Source organism: Strix aluco, chromosome 2 (genome assembly GCF_031877795.1).
Source record: "Strix aluco isolate bStrAlu1 chromosome 2, bStrAlu1.hap1, whole genome shotgun sequence".
Classification (NCBI taxonomy): domain Eukaryota; kingdom Metazoa; phylum Chordata; class Aves; order Strigiformes; family Strigidae; genus Strix; species Strix aluco.
Window position 1 is genome coordinate 54,447,328 of NC_133932.1, and position 15,578 is coordinate 54,462,905.

Consider the following 15,578-nt stretch of genomic DNA (forward strand, 5'->3'; position numbering starts at 1 on the left):
TATTTTTCTTGTTTGTTTTGTTAAGGCTGTAAGGAGTCTAGTCCTTTTATATGAATACTTGACATAAATTTAAATATGGTTGCTAATGCTTGAAAGACAATAATGTGTGGTGAGGGACACCTCCCTTTTAACTGTGCTGCCTGATTGCTTCAAAACTGTTTACAGATGAGACAGCATAGTATAGGTTTTGTGTGCAGGTGAATCTAGCAAACTGATAAGCCACAAATGCGGTAATTGACACTAAAGCAGTGATAGTACATCTCGTTCACTGGTCTCCTACAGTATGCTTCCTAGACAATTTCTGTGGATTTGTTTGTATTTTTCCCTTGCTAGAAGCAGTAAGTGCATATGTCAGAGTCTAAAAGAGGATTTCGGCTATGGCTTTAAAAATCGTTTGGTGATTCCACATTCCTGTCCTTTCAATATCTGGCTTGAGTCCTCAGAAAGGTCCTATTTTGTTTTCCTGAAGCTTCATTTTAAGAGTTTGGGGGGAATTTAGTTTTGAAACATCTCAGAGAAGCACCTGAAATCAAGCACAGGATTGATTGCATTGGAAAATTCCAGTCTGACTGAGGGTTAGCACAGCAAAAGGTAGAAATGCTTAGGGATAGCATTTGCAGCTAGCTCTATCGAGCAATCCTCTTCTCTTTATGGAGCTGATTGACTGAAGCCTGCTTGACAGCTTGTTTGCTGGAGATGCCTGCCTCCGCATCAGAGACTTTAACAGCAACTGCAGGGAAATATTCACCAAAGCTTGCTGCATAATCCTTCCCTTTTCCATTATATTTTCATGCACATTTGTTCTTTAGGATTCAAATGTTTATGTATTTCAGAATGGGTTTGAGGGAGGGGGTTGGGTTGTTTGGGGGTTTTTTGCATATACCTAGGTTGCAAATCATGATCTCCGTATTCAATATCAGTGTTCATTTAGGCCATATTTTATGATAAATGACCTGGGTGACAGACTTGGTGCTGCCGGAAGACATTCCCAAACTTCAGATCAGTGCACGTGGGATATTTTATACATGGGAGTAATGTTTCAGGAAAGGGTAGATTATGAAGGCTGCCTTCCTGGGCTGTGGAGGACATGGAGGGAGCAGGCCAGATGCCTGGGCGTCAGGGTCTTGTGCCCCTTCAGCTGTCTCCAGTGATGAGACACAATCGTATGTGCTGGCGCAGATGAGCCAGGACACAGAGGAGATGCACAGCCTTCTGTCACAGCAGCTGGGAGTCTGGCACCTAAAATGGTGCTAGAAACCCTCATTTAGGCAACTGAACCCTATTCAGGCTGCCTTGGGAATCTTCCTGAAATAACATGCAGGTAAACGTGGTGCCTGTCATGGAGGAGTTGAAGATTGAAAGCGTTCTTGCTGATGGGGGTAAAAAAAAACCCACCAACAAAGCCCAGAAATGCCAATTCAAAGGAAGGTGCTTTAAATGGCTGCACTTAAAAGAAATTAAAAGGTTTTTAGGCAGCAATGAAACTGCTCTGTACAAGTCTTGAGTAAGATGGACCTGCCAATGATGGATTAGCCACAGTGGTTTTTGCTCCTTTCCCTTAGATTGGAGGGAAAATATCACTTCAGTCACAACACAAGTCACAACTGTAACATGCCTCCATTTAGTACTGCATACAGCTCCCCACTGCTGGGTGGCATTGGCTGCTGTGCTGAGGTAAACTCTCAGTTTCTTTGACAAGCCACATTATTTCTTGGGTGCCTTTGCAGCACGGGTATTTCTACTTTGCCTCCTCAGTCAGTGTCCAAATGGACATCATAAGAGAGCACCTGTGGCAGTCCTTGTGGCATCCACCTCTAATGCCAGGGTCTCCATGTACAACACGATCTCCCTTCCCCGTTTTAAGCTTTAATTCGGCACTTGAGCAATAAGGGAAGAGTCAGCGTGGGATATTCACTGTGGTGCTGGAGCCAAGACATCCTCAGAACACCTGCAAGCTTAATGAGCCTTTCAAAACGCCTAAAACGATTTTTTCCCAGGAAGTAAAGTACCATCTTTTTCTTTAGTAAGAGAAACTTAGCAATGGTTGTTTAACATGAGCTTAGCTGTAGGCACTCATCCAGGCTGGGTGGGCGTTGTTTGCTTTATCGGAATCTTTTTTTTTTTTTATTCCCCTTAACTTGCTTCCCCCAGATGCTGGGAGGTGTTTCAGCTCCTTTGTGAATACATAAGGGCATGTGAATGTGGAGTATCTCACTGAAACAGCCGGCTCTCTTACTGAAGCAATCTTAAATTTTGAAAATGGTGTGGTGGAGGACTCAACTGGGGAAGTACCTGCATGAAAGCTGTTGCAGGGCAAAGGACTTCTGGTTCAGGTTTCTTATTGCTCCTCTAGTTCCATAGCTGGGTAAACCCATAGTTGGGTAAACACCTGGGAAGATCTTAACATCTTCATTTATCTCTGAAATGGAGAATTTACCTTCCAAATCTTAGATCCATGAGGCTAAAATCCACAAACACTGTTTTTCGCCCCCAGCTCTAGGGAGAGAGAGGTTGTGTTTCTGTTTGCTTCTTTGTAGCTAGGGAAGAGTCAACTGGGGAAGCAGTCGGTAGCGGTGGCTGAAATCCAGTGTGGCAAAAGTCTTGCTCTCCTGAGTGCTGAGTGCTGAAGGTTGATGGAGAGTGAGGTGAGTTACAGCTGCCAGAAAGGTGGAGCTAAGAGTCTCAACTTCAGTCTTCCCAGGTAAGATATTCACCTTTGAATAAAGTCAAGTCAGCTTTAAAAATCATGTCAGCCAAGTACAGGTGGGTCTGAAGGATGGTTGAATCAAGGAAACCCAAATGTCCTTACAGAAGGGATCACAGAACTGCTGAAGTAGCCCATGGGACTGAAATGCTTAGGTGCTTTTGTACCTGCCTCAGTGAGCTTGTCTAGACCTTCAGACGTTTTAATATCTTTGGCAGTCTGCCCATCGCTTCATCTGTTTTACCTCTTTGGCTTGAGTTTGTCCAAAATTATCACCTGGGCTGGCACCTACTGAAGCAGCAGTTCTGTTATGTTGACCTTACTGAGTATTTCTCCAAGAAGGCAAAAATAGGTGAAGTGAGGGGAGAGAGGTCATGATGAGGGCATAAAGGAGGAATGTCTTCAGACATATTGAGCAGTGAGTTGTTGATGTGAGCTGCAAGTTACAGCCACAGTTTGGACCAGAGTCTGCCCTTGCTGGTGCAGTGTGTTTGAACTATGAGCTCTTTGTGTCAGTGAGCCTTTCCACATGCTCAGGCTGTGCAAAAGTCCCAAGGGTTATTTTGGATAGTAAAACATTAGAATGAATCTCCAGGAGGAATAATGCCAAAGCTTGTATCAATACTCCTTGAGCTATCCCTTATGTGAGAAGTCTCTTTTAAAATCACCAACTTACTTTTTTTTTCTGCAGAAGTAGCTTACAGCTAAAAATATACATCCTCAAGGATTCCTATATAAACCTTTTTGAAGTAAGGCCTTTTCCAAAGTACAGATTAGGTATTTTTCTTCTACTGTGGTTTCCACTGTTTTGTAGGCCAAAAGTGAAACAGAGAAGACATGAATCAAAATAAAGTTCTGCTTGCCCTTTGTCCAAGAGCCATAAAGCTGGACAAGAGCAATTCTCTCGTCCCACTGTCTCATGGGGCAGCGGCGTTCTTCCGGTGCAGGTCTGACTCCTCTGACACAGCAAAGGCCTGGGATGGGTGCTTGCAATAAGCATGGATGTAGTGATTCATATTTCATAGGTTGCACTGTCTGGAAAAGACGCCTTCAGAACACCTGTGAGCTTAATGAGCCTTGCAGAGGCTGGGAATGATATAGATGGGGAGTGTGTGTATTTCAATAAATTTGAAGAAGACAAATTAGATAAGGCCTGGAAAAGACATTCAGATCATCTGTCCTTGCATAAAACAGGTTTGATTCCTGCAGTGGGAATGCAAATTTTTTTTCTAGAAGAAGTACTGGTTTGGGCCTCAGATTTGAAGAAAAAAAGGAGGTTATATTTACTGCTATCTGTCTTAGAGTCTTCTCTGTGTCATTTAACAGCATCCAGAAGAGGCAAATCTTGCCTCGGTAAAACATCCTTTTCTCCAGTTTGAACATCATGTTTACTTTGTAAAAGGAAAAAAGTTTAGCTTTTGCTGTTGGTGCACATCGATAACCTCTGCAAGGGTGATTTTTTGGTTGGCTTTTTTTTGTTGTTAATCATGTTAGAAAAAAATGTGCTTGGTTTCAAACCTATGTTTACTGTATTTTTGCTGGGGTATTGAGGAGCAGCTTATTATTGTTTCTCATACAGTACCACAGAGATACTTGGTACCTTGTGGATTTAAAAAGGAGTTTGCTAATGATGCTTCCAGGCTGGGAGATGCTTGTTCTTAGTGTACACCAGTTCTCCTGGTTTCTCTGTGCCAGTTCCAGCACAGGAGGCACGAGCAAGGATTTTTAGTTCTCTGCTACACAAGAATATGGAAGCATCTAATGAAGTTTAAAGATGGCAGGCTTAAAACTGATAACAGAGAATAAATACCTTCTCGGAAGTGGTGAACTAGCTGTATGACAGTGCTGAATCCAAATATCTCATATATGTATCAAGAATATCTGGAGAAGTTGCAATTAATGCTGATAACCTTCAGAAAGGAAATAGTAGAGATTGGGATGAGACTTACTACACAGATCAGACTACCCAGAATCTCGCTGTGTTTCACTTGAATGAAGCATCTTGTGCTAGCCACTGTGAAGGATGAGAGGGTGGTTTTGCTGGATTTCAGGTCTGATACTTCATAGCAGCCCTTGATGGCTGTAGTCTCTAAAGGTAATGTGTTCTCCATCACAGATACTGTGCTGGCTAGGAAGGAGTATTTATTGATTAACAACTCTGGAAGAGGGGGATGTGAATGCAGGGGGGAGATTATTGATCTGGCTAGACTAAAGTACCCTCCATTAAGTTTTCTGGCTCTCGTGAAGAGTTCATTTTCAGTATAAGTTAATTCCACAACTTCTGATTTGAGGAGGACAAAATGACAAAATTAGGAAAGGTTGAACTTGAAAGGAAGTTTTCTGTGGCAGAGCTTTAAGAGGTTTGTGGGAGGAAAATAAAGGATTTTCTCTATTTGAGCTCATCACTTAGTCTGTTTAATGTACTTAATCCAAAAGTGTGGTGAGTGAGCATTTATTGTAATTAATAACAGAGATTTTAGCTTTGTGTCATGTTCTGTAAATCATCAAAATTTAAAATGAGCAGGAACAGGTAAGGATAGAGCTTCAAGAAAGACTTCCAAGTGATTTAACATGCAGACTTTTTATTTTAGTGCCCCTATTAAAGTGTGGAGAGAAATTTGTCACATGCTTTAAACTTACCCTTGTAAGATTATATGTTTTATCTTATTGTACTGTTGCCACTGACACTTGACTGCTTGTGTGGGCAATAGATGTGAGAAGTAAAGTTATCTTACTGCCAGGCTTAATCTCACACAGGGAAGAAGGAGGTAAATTCTGTTTTTGCTTCTGAGGTATTAGTGTATTCCCGCATCCCTCACTGCTTCCCCCATAGCCATCAATCATGCTGTAAGATACGAAAATGTACATCCTAGCATGTATAAGCCGTTCAGAATGGGTATTTTAAATGTACAGTAGGTGGCAGAAAGTAAAATTGGCATTTGCTTTCATTGATATAAAGTTAATTTTCTGACAAAGATCCATGGTAGTTTAGGACTCTGATGGTATTATGCCCACTTGGTATTGGGTAATCTTCAGCACTGGGGAAACAAGAGGTGAATGTAAAGTATTGAGTTGCATTTATTTGTGAATTGGGAGTAATGCTCTCAACACCAGGCTCCCATGGATGTGTAATAATGAGCCCGATGTACATACGATGGCTGCATTTAAGATGTTATCTGGTGCTTTCATTTAAGATGGTGTCTAGTGTTTTTTCTTTGCTTGGGTCTCTTGCAACCTTCTTTCTGTTAAAACAGTTCCTCCACACGTGGTCCTTGAGCTGTGGTGCTGAAGCCAGCAGAGGTCATGGTTCTGTGGTGGTACGTGCCATGTAATTTCTACCACATATTAACTGGACAGCTGTCCAACATGCCAGGATTTCTAAAAATGCATTATACAATTACAGGAAATAAGTGATGAGAAAAAATGGGGCCCATCGCTTCATCTTTCAGAACAGCAAGACAGATTTATGGGCGGGGAAGAAATGAAACTTCTAGGGAAAAGAAAGTGGGAACTAACTCAGAAAATGACTGTGGGAGCCTGGAGGTTTATCTCCCTGAAATGGAGAGTTTTTTAAACCTCCTTTCAGGTTTGTTTCTTGGTTTTGTCGTTCCATAGTGACCTTGACTATGGGATCAATGGTTTGCACCTGAGATACATTGAGAAGTTTGGGACATTAGAGGACAGGCTGGTTTTCTGTCCAGGAGGTCTGGACACCCTTCCCTTACACCATGTTTTCCATGCTTTGCTTTGAGGGATGGCTTTGTGAACATGTGTCTGTCTCAGCTTTTCAAGTTTGGGCTTCAAGAGCTGATGTGTGAACTTCCTGGAGTAAGCCCTGGGAATACTCAAGACGGCTACCTGATGCCATTACATTGTCTTTTGTCATTTCTGAAGCACAGATTTTGTCATTCCAGTCCATCTTGACCTTAGTAGGATGAGTTAGAGTCTGAGAATTGCTTTTGTTTTTAAGACCACTTTCCATTAATCCTGCATTACCTTGCTTTTCTGAGTTTAAATCTTAAAGCCATACCTAAAGTACCAAAGAAGGTTTAGCCACACAATTGCCGTTTGACATGGGAAATTGAATGGCTAAGCCTCTGCCTATATGCAATAGCCTGTACACTGCTGCGTAAATTGTATAATTGTTCTTCATACATTAAGCAACCAATTACTGATTTGTGTACATATGTAGGTTCATCCTTTAGCAATTTCCTGTGACTGATAGTTTCCAGGAGATGAAAAGAATAGCCGGTTCCTGTTTTTTCTCTTTTCTTTATTTTCGTCCTTTAGCAAGAATATTTGTGTGTGTGTGTGTGTGTGTTTAGTGGCATTCATTCCCTAGAGAATAATCTCAGTCCTTGTTTTAGCTGGCCTCCTTCTGAGAGTGTGTTAAATCTGTAGCCAAGATCACAGGCAGCTCTGGGCAAATCATTGGGCTGTTATTAACCTGCCTCCATGGCAACTGCTGCTCGCCAGCCTGAGGACAAAAAATGTTTTTATTCTGCTGAGTTGCACAAAAGGTTCTAGTGATGCTTCGCACAAAATGGCCATTGAAAGGGGAGATGCAGTGATGTTTGTGCTGTACAGTTTCATATTTAAATCATTTTACACTGTTGTGTTGAAAGTGGATATACAGCTGAAAAGTTTAGCATGTTGGCCATATGGAAAGTAAAAACTAGCAGAGAATTGGAACTAAACTTATTTTAATACTATTATTTTTGTCAGCTTGAGTTCATAGGCCTTCAGCCTGCAGTTGTCATCAGTGCGTTAGCAAGTTATTTTGTGAACATAAACTAGACAAACATCATCATGGGCTTTCAGTTCTACTGTATGAAGATACTTGCTGACTTGGGGTTACAGAGAAGGATCATAAAGCAGGTTTCCTGGAAAGCTTTCATTTTTTCCAGAAATCCTCTGATTTGCTTCAGTGCTTGTTTGGGAAGCTTGGTAAGCATATCTTAGTGTTTGATGCGCTTCAAATTTTAGCTGGTTTTGAAAGCTGCTCTTGGCAGTACTGTTCTAGGCTTGCTTTAAAACCAAATTATAAAACCAGCTATATTGCTCAGGCCAGACATGGATTTAAGCTGATCTAAAAGAGTGTTCACAGTGGGATCTGGGAGCGGGTCTGGCAGCCCCAGCACCATGATGAGGTGGTGCCCCGCAGTTAGTTACCCTCTGGCAGGAGACTGTGCAGCTCTGCTGTCAATTTGGGTGCAGAATGGCTATGTATGGATGGATGCAGTCTCTTGGAAATGTGCTGGTTTGGGATGCTTCTGTGCTTGCAAGCTGGCAGCACGCTTTTTCCCTGTGAACTGAAGTCCCTCTGCTTCCTGCCTTAGTCTTGGTGTGGAGGTGGATGGTTTCTGCAGTTCCATGTTTGGGCAGTTTTCTCTGCCTTGCTCAAAGCAGTATGGTTGCTTTAGACATCTCTTAGGGCGTCCCTTGGCCGTGGTCTGCACTGATAAAATGAAAGCCACTGAAATATTGTGATGCCTTTTACTTGAGCTGTAGAGGAAGCCATAAAGAGTATGGCCACAAAGATGCTATGTGCAGCTGGCAGTCACAGGGAGGTGAGAGGGGGTTTGCCAATGTTGGCTTGTGTTCAAGGGTCTGTGGATTAGTGGCAGATACTGTCATGTGTTTGGGTGAGGGATCCAACAAACTCTCCAGGGCGAATGTTCTGCCAGAGGCCTAGAAAGCTGGCTGTGTGGTGTGGGGTACGGAGGGCAGGTACCTAGTTGGGGGATCTTAATCATCAGTCCTGCATCTACACCAATTTTTAGTTTTGTCAAGCAGCCTGCTCCCATTTTTTGAAATCAGCAGCTTTTCTTCTGGACCTTGTCAGTCCCTCGGTGTTGCTTCCAGTTGTTTTTTTTTCTTATCTTTGATGGGATCCTTCTGCGAAGCAATCTGTGGATCAGCATGATTAGGTGATCAACCTCCTCCACACCAAGCAATGATCTAGCATTTAGTTGCCTTCTCCTTTAGGAGTGCAGCCCAAAAAGCCATTTGTTTTGTGCTGGGCTGTAGCCACGTGTGAGCATTGCCTGCTGGATCAGAGTGTGGTTACTCTTGGATAATCCTTTACCGCTAATCCTGCACCAGGTGCAAGCGTTTCTTGGATTAACTCTCGGAGGTTTGGGCCTGACCCAGGAGCAGATGCTGCGGAGGCGAGCCAGCCTCACGTGTATGACTGCCGGTGCATCTGGCGCGTGGCTTGTGAGCTGCATTCAGGCAGATTCCCCAAAGCAGAGGATTGTTCTGCAAGGTCTGATGTCTGAACTCAACTCTGGACCTCTGCGATAAAATGAAACGCAGAGATGATTTCCTCTGATAGCGTGCATTTGGATTTTGTTTGCCCCATCACTGCTAAGCTGCAGTGTTTGTTCATTCGGCAGTATTTTTGTCACGAAGATAGTTCCTACTGAGTGGACTCCAGCTGTGGGCTTGACTATAAAAGCTTCCCAGGCTTGTTTCTGTACAATTAAATCTTGTCTGCAGTTAGTGAAGTGGTGTTTCATAAGTCATTTCAGTGGTGATAGCTGCTTAAGCCTGACTAGGACACTTGCTAGTGACTCTCTAAAAGAAGCGTTTCCTACTTATGAAATGGGAAAGCTTTCAATTATCGGATGCATATTATTCCCCAGTGCTTCATGGAAGTGCCTGCTCTGCAACTCATTCATTAGTGGGAAAGGGAGGGGGATAAAAATAAACTTGCCTCATGTGGCGGATGGAGACTCGCTGATCTTTATGAGGAATTTTTGGGGTGGGAAGATGGGATGTGATGTACACGTTCACCAGCTGTCTCCCTGCCTTCAAATGCTTTGTCCATTTAGCACCTTCCTGTAGAAGCAATGGGCTGTTCCTGCGACGTGCAACGCTGGTCGCTCCATTAAGTGTTGTCTTAATGGCTTGTGTTTTGTGCAGTTGTATGAAATGCACGTTAATGGAGACAGCTTAATGCCATCACCCTGAAGTAATGAATTGGTATGGATTGCCATTGCCATTATAGCGCAGTTAAAAGCTGTGTGTGTTTCCGATTTACATTTCCCAGCTCTGCAAGCAGATGGGTTTTCAGGCCACGCGGTCGGGAGGAACCTGGCAATTCAGCTGCAACCTCCTTATTACAGTGTTTGTAGACCAGCAGTTCTGGGGGGGTGTTTTGTTAACTCAGACTGCTTAAACAATACATTTCATTAAAACTATGATTATGATACTGCAGATTGTATTCAGGGATCACTGTAAATCCAGTGTATCCTGTAAAGCTGGAAATGTATTGTCTGTGTAATACAGCTTCATCTCACTGCTGCTGATAAAAATTGCTACTCTTTGGCCCCCATTCAGTTTTTCTGTTCTTAAAATATCTGTATCCCTATAACCTCGTATGGATTGATACAGAAAGATAGTCGGGAGTCATGGGAGAGTGTAGAGTAGTTACATTCTGCAGACCTAAACATGTTCCTCTTCCAATGAAATTGCAAAGTATCTCTTACTTTTCCAAAATGCTTCATTGTCTTGAGTATTTGCTTCTCTGGCTGCCTAAATGGTGCCAGCGTAGCTGGTGCTCCTGCCATTAGTAATGCTGAAATGTGGTGAGCTCTGTATGAGCAGCTGAATCGCAATGGATCACCTTAGACAAGTGATTTTTTTTTTTTTTTTTTCCTTCTTCCATTTCCTAGGCTGTCTCTTCATCTCCTCTTGGTCCTGTAAAGATAGCAGCACTGAGCCCACTTTTTCTGGGCTTTGAGTCCATACCAACAGATCTGTAGGTTACTGCTGTAGAGGGTGACGCTGTCTTGCACCACCTATAGATTTTTGCTTAGCATGTCATTACCTAGGCCTTCTAGTGCCTGTGGCTTTTACCAAGTGGAGGATGGATATTCTTTTCCTCATAATTTGCTTTTTGCTTATAACATTTCTTTTGCTTTCTCTCTTCTGCTTAGGTTGCTTTGAATGTTGCATTAAGTGCCTAGGAGGAGTGCCATATGCTTCACTCGTGGCAACCATTCTCTGCTTCTCGGGGGTAGCGTTGTTTTGTGGCTGTGGCCATGTGGCACTCACGGGAACTGTGTCTATCCTCGAGCAGCACTTCTCCACGACTGTCAGCGACCATGCTTTGCTGAGTGAAGTGTAAGTATGCCCTCCCATTTCCATTATTCCTCATAACACCCTCACGCTAAATGAGTAGAATCCTCAGTCTCTATGCCTGGGTATTAGGTTGCTTGTTTGTCCAACAGCACTCAGTGGTTTTTTGGTGTTCATGCACAAAGAACCAGAGTGTGTATCCTGCTTAACCTGTTTATATTGGGACCAATACCATTTAATATCTTCAACAGTCCCATGGACGGTGGGACTGAGTGCACCCTCAGCAAGTTTGCAGATGACACCAAGCTGAGTGGTGCGGTTAGTTCACTTGAGGGAAGGGATGCCATCCAGGGGGACATTGGCAGCCTTGAGGAGTGGGCCCCTGCAAACCTCATGAGATTCAAGCAAGGTTCTGCACCTGGGTCAGGGCAATGCTCAGTATCAATACAGACTGGGGGATGAATTGGACATGAGCCAGCAGTGTGCGCTCACAGCCCAGAAAGCCAGCCGTGTCCTGGGCTGCATCAAGAGAACTGCAGTCAGCAGGTCGAGGGAGGTGATTCTCCCCCTCCGCTCTGCTCTCCTGAGACCCCTCCTGGAGTTACTGTATCCAGCTCTGGGGTCCCCAATACAAGACAGATATGGGCCTGTTGGAGTGGGCCTAGAGGAGGGCCACAAAAATGATGGGAGAGATGGAACACCTCTCCTGTGAGGACAGGCCGAGAGAGTTGGGGTTGTTCAGCCTGGAGAAGGCTCCAGGGAGACCTTATAGTGGCCTTCCAGTACTTAAAGACCTTACAAGAAAGATGGAGAAACGCTTTTCACCAGGGCCTCTAGTGACAGAACAAGGAGTAATTATTTTAATGTGAAAGAGGGTAGATTTAGTGTTTGTTGGTGACACAAAGTTTGAAGGGATGACAGGAATAACAGGGAAGCGTTCTCTCCATTCTCCCCAGAAGGTGGTGTACAAATGAGAAAAAAAGAGAGAAAAGTCTGGAAAGAGCTTAAATGTTTGTCTTTGCAACCGTAGCCTTTTGAAATAACCACCGATGAAATATTCAGGGCTTTTGTGTTCCCGAGGTTTCTCCGTGAAACCAGAGGAAGGTCTGGAGGCTTGTGCCAGGGCCCACACTCAGCACCCAGCCCCGCTGGCACGAGCCTTTCGTTCCCCCTGACACTGAGGGACACTCAGGTGGTCTGAACATGCTGGGCCTTACGCGGCTCCTCCAGCTGAGCTGCCAGGCTGTGGAAAGGCTTTTGTCTGGCGACAGTGAGGAATTTTGCACAGGTTGTGATTCACGACGACTGCACACCGGCGTTGGGATGCTGACTGGGTCTGGGTTTGGCCTCTTGCCCGCTGCTTACCATGGGCCAGCACTGACCTCAGGCACAGCGTTCGGCCAGCCCTTGGAGACGTCTTCGTCTCAGGGCAGAGGAGTGACGCAAGGAAGGGCAGCCGAAACCTTCTGAAAGCCACCAAGGCTCTGGGAGGGGTCCCTGGGCAGGCCCCGCACATCTGTGAAGAGGGGGCCCACGTAGCACATGCTTGTGGGCACTGTGCGCACAGGGGTGCGCTGGCGACAAACAAGGAATGCGTGTTTTGCTTACTTGCCCCAAAGACACAGCTTTTAGGACATTTGAAGACTTTGGTGTCAAGGTCCAACACAACACACTTAATTCTCCTTTTTTTCTTTTCTTTCATCACTGACTCCATTTATATGCTTGTGGACATAGACCTGCCAGTTTGCATGCACAACTGACCGCTTTGTATCAGACAAGTATCACTGAATTTACAAATTTTTGCAAAGGTATATTAACTGGATTTTACAGGTGGAAACAGTGAATTTCAGGGACTGCTTCCTTTCCCTAAGCCAAAGGAATCACCGTGGAGTTTGGTAGTTCAGCTCCAGCCTTTGCCATTTCAAAGCCCTGTGTTGTCCCTGTCAGACATTCCCTGAGTTAGGTGTCAGGATCAATAATAGGAAGAAAAAGTCTCCATAGTGGAGGCATGAAATTATGGCTTCAAGCTGGTGACTAATACCAGTCAGTGTAAGAACTGCAGCACAAACAGGCAATGCTCAAGCAGATGCAAGACTGTTGCACATCGGTGTTGCTTACCTGTAGAAGCAGGATAGTCATGCCAGTGCTCTCCTGCAGCCTGCTTGCTTAAAATGCATTAAGAAGCCTTGAACTATATTTCTAGAAAAGGAGTTACCTCATACCTATTATGATTTGGGAGGGCTGGCTTTGTTTTTATAGGACTGAAATCTAATTATATCTTTTTTCTTTTCCATTTTAGAATACAGCTAATGCAATATGTAATTTATGGCATTGCATCATTTTTCTTCTTATATGGAATAATCCTTTTGGCAGAAGGTTTTTATACAACAAGTGCTGTGAAGGAGCTGCATGGAGAGTTCAAAACGACAGCTTGTGGCCGCTGCATCAGTGGAATGGTGAGTAGCATCAGAAATGGGAACAGCAGTCTTTGCTTGCTAAAACCTGTTGGGCTCGGTTTGATGTCCTGTGTTTTTGAACGATATTATTGCTGCCTTCTTTGTTTAAGTCTTTATGGGTGGTCAGAGTCAATTCCTGTTGCTGGTCCTTCTTTGAACTTCGAGGATGCATAGTCAAATCCAAATTCTGCAGATGGACTGTTGAGGTGCTGCTGTGGCCTCCCCTGTCATAAAGCTGAACCCACTGGTCTAAACTAAGTTAATCAGAGACTGCTAATTTTAAAACACTCAACGTGAGACAAAATGAAATCTGTGCTTTTAAACATGGAGCACACTAGTGATGCTTAAAGGCATATTGTAAAATGGCTGTGGTTTGCAGAGTTATTTAAATAACAAACTGTAATGCCTCTGACTTCTGTAGTCAATTCTGCTTGAGGATATCTGCATCCTTCAGACAAACAGTAATGAATGAAGCTTCGCGACATCTTTGCACTTGAAACAAGTATTGCTGTCTTGCTTTTGCAGATGGCAGAAGGCATACAGATATAATAGTGAGTCTTTTTCACAAAGCTGAAACACTTAAAGCCTTAAAGTTACAAGCCATTTTCCCTTCTATATACTTCTGTATTAGAACAAAACTTTAAACAAAGTTTAACTAAAAATAAAACTTCAGATTCTCACCCATGTTGCCCCCTAGGGCACACTCTGCAAGAACAGAAACATAACTATGTTTCTGAGACAGGATTTCAAAGCTATTTCTGAAAATCTGAATTCAGAGCTCGTAGTTATGGAGGAAGCTAAGCGGTATGACAGATCGCCCACGGGAAAGTGTGGGTGAAAAGAGAAGAGGCTTTTGATGTGATTGTTGCATTTTAATATACAGTCTATATCCTGTACTTAAAAAATATGTACTTTCAGCTGGTTAAATACAAAGGAGATGCATGTTTATTTTCAAGAGACTTAACAATTTTCCACTGTGCAGTTGGATACTTACGGAATTTTTCAAGAGCTAATAAAAATAAGACATCCGATCATTTTCCAGTTAAGCAGCTATTCACTCGCTCTTTTTCTAGCAAGTATGATCTTCACAGACAAGCAAAATTAGATCTAAAGCAGTGTTTTCAAAGATCCAAAATATAGTAGAAACATACACATACGTGCATCTCATTAGTGCAGACAATTGCTTGTGCAGTTGAGTAGTTGCAGGCACGTGATTGTCAGCTGCTTATACAAATACCAGTGTGACACATGGAAATATGACAGAAAAGTGTGTTTTCATGTTTGCCCATATTTGTCCACATAATGAAGGAGAGAATTTAGCAGCTGAGTAACGACTTGGAGCTCTGTTAAGACACATCAGTGTCTAGTGGTGACAGTCATGGCGTAAAAATGCCTGTATGCCGCTGTGTAGTGGTAGAGCTGCTTAAAACACCGGGGTTGGAACAATGTTTGAGAGGAGATACAGTATATTAACAGACTAGTGGCTGCAGATGGGTACGGACAACAAGCTTTTAGACATACAGTGGGGTTTTTTGCCTCTTTGATGAAGAGCTCCTCTGCTTCCTCCTCTGTTACATTACTGAGCGAGGTCCTGAAAGGCAGTCACTTCCATCTTGCATAAGGTTATTACAGAAGACAGACTTGCAACTGTCCTAAATTATTGGTGTTGGCTGTGGTAATGCAGAATAGCCATTTCCCACAGTTACTGCATTAAATGTGAGAGTGAGTATGTTTTTTCCTGGTTATTATACGGGCCTTAGTTTTGCAAGTACTTCCACCTCCCCACACACACCACCTTCATCGACTATGAAACCTAACCAGTTGCTCAGTCTTTGCTGTAACGGTTGCAGTGTTATTCAGCATGTCTGGACAAACACCTGTGAGGATGCAAACTTCCACCACTGCAGCATTTGTTCAGTCTGTCAGTTTTGGGTGAGACGACCTCCCTCCTCAGAGCCTTTCCCATCCTTGCTGTTCTTCTCTGGCACACAACTTTCAAGTGAGGTAGTACTGCATCAGTGTTTTACTGGAAGTAAAGCCTTTCCAGTCCACCTAGTTGGTGGAAAGGGAAGTGAAAAGGGAAGACACAAGATGTAACAGCATTTCCCCCGCTTTCCAGGTAGGATCCAAATCCTAGTCTCACCAGGAGGAGGCAGCTAGGAACTAATGCCAGAGCTACTGTTTCACCATAAAACTTAGAAGAAAAGGGAAGAGGTCCAGTGGGAGGGAGAAGCTGGAGATTTCCAAAGCAATGAGTGCCATACGTAATATTTTTTAAAAGAGCAAACCCAAACCGGCAAATTCCAATGGAAAATCCATGATTCTCTAAGGTG

General features: G+C 43.5%; 1 protein-coding gene across 9 annotated transcripts in view; it reads left to right on the forward strand.

Annotated features, from left to right (window-relative positions):
* Positions 1–15,578, forward strand: part of GPM6B (glycoprotein M6B) — a 113,516-nt gene that overhangs the window by 89,921 nt on the left and 8,017 nt on the right. For all 9 annotated transcript variants that reach the window (XM_074814805.1, XM_074814802.1, XM_074814808.1 and 6 more), the window contains 2 exons: positions 10,648–10,834; positions 13,089–13,245. In XM_074814805.1, coding sequence (XP_074670906.1) covers positions 10,648–10,834; positions 13,089–13,245 — 344 coding nt within the window. The remainder of the gene's footprint in view (positions 1–10,647; positions 10,835–13,088; positions 13,246–15,578) is intronic.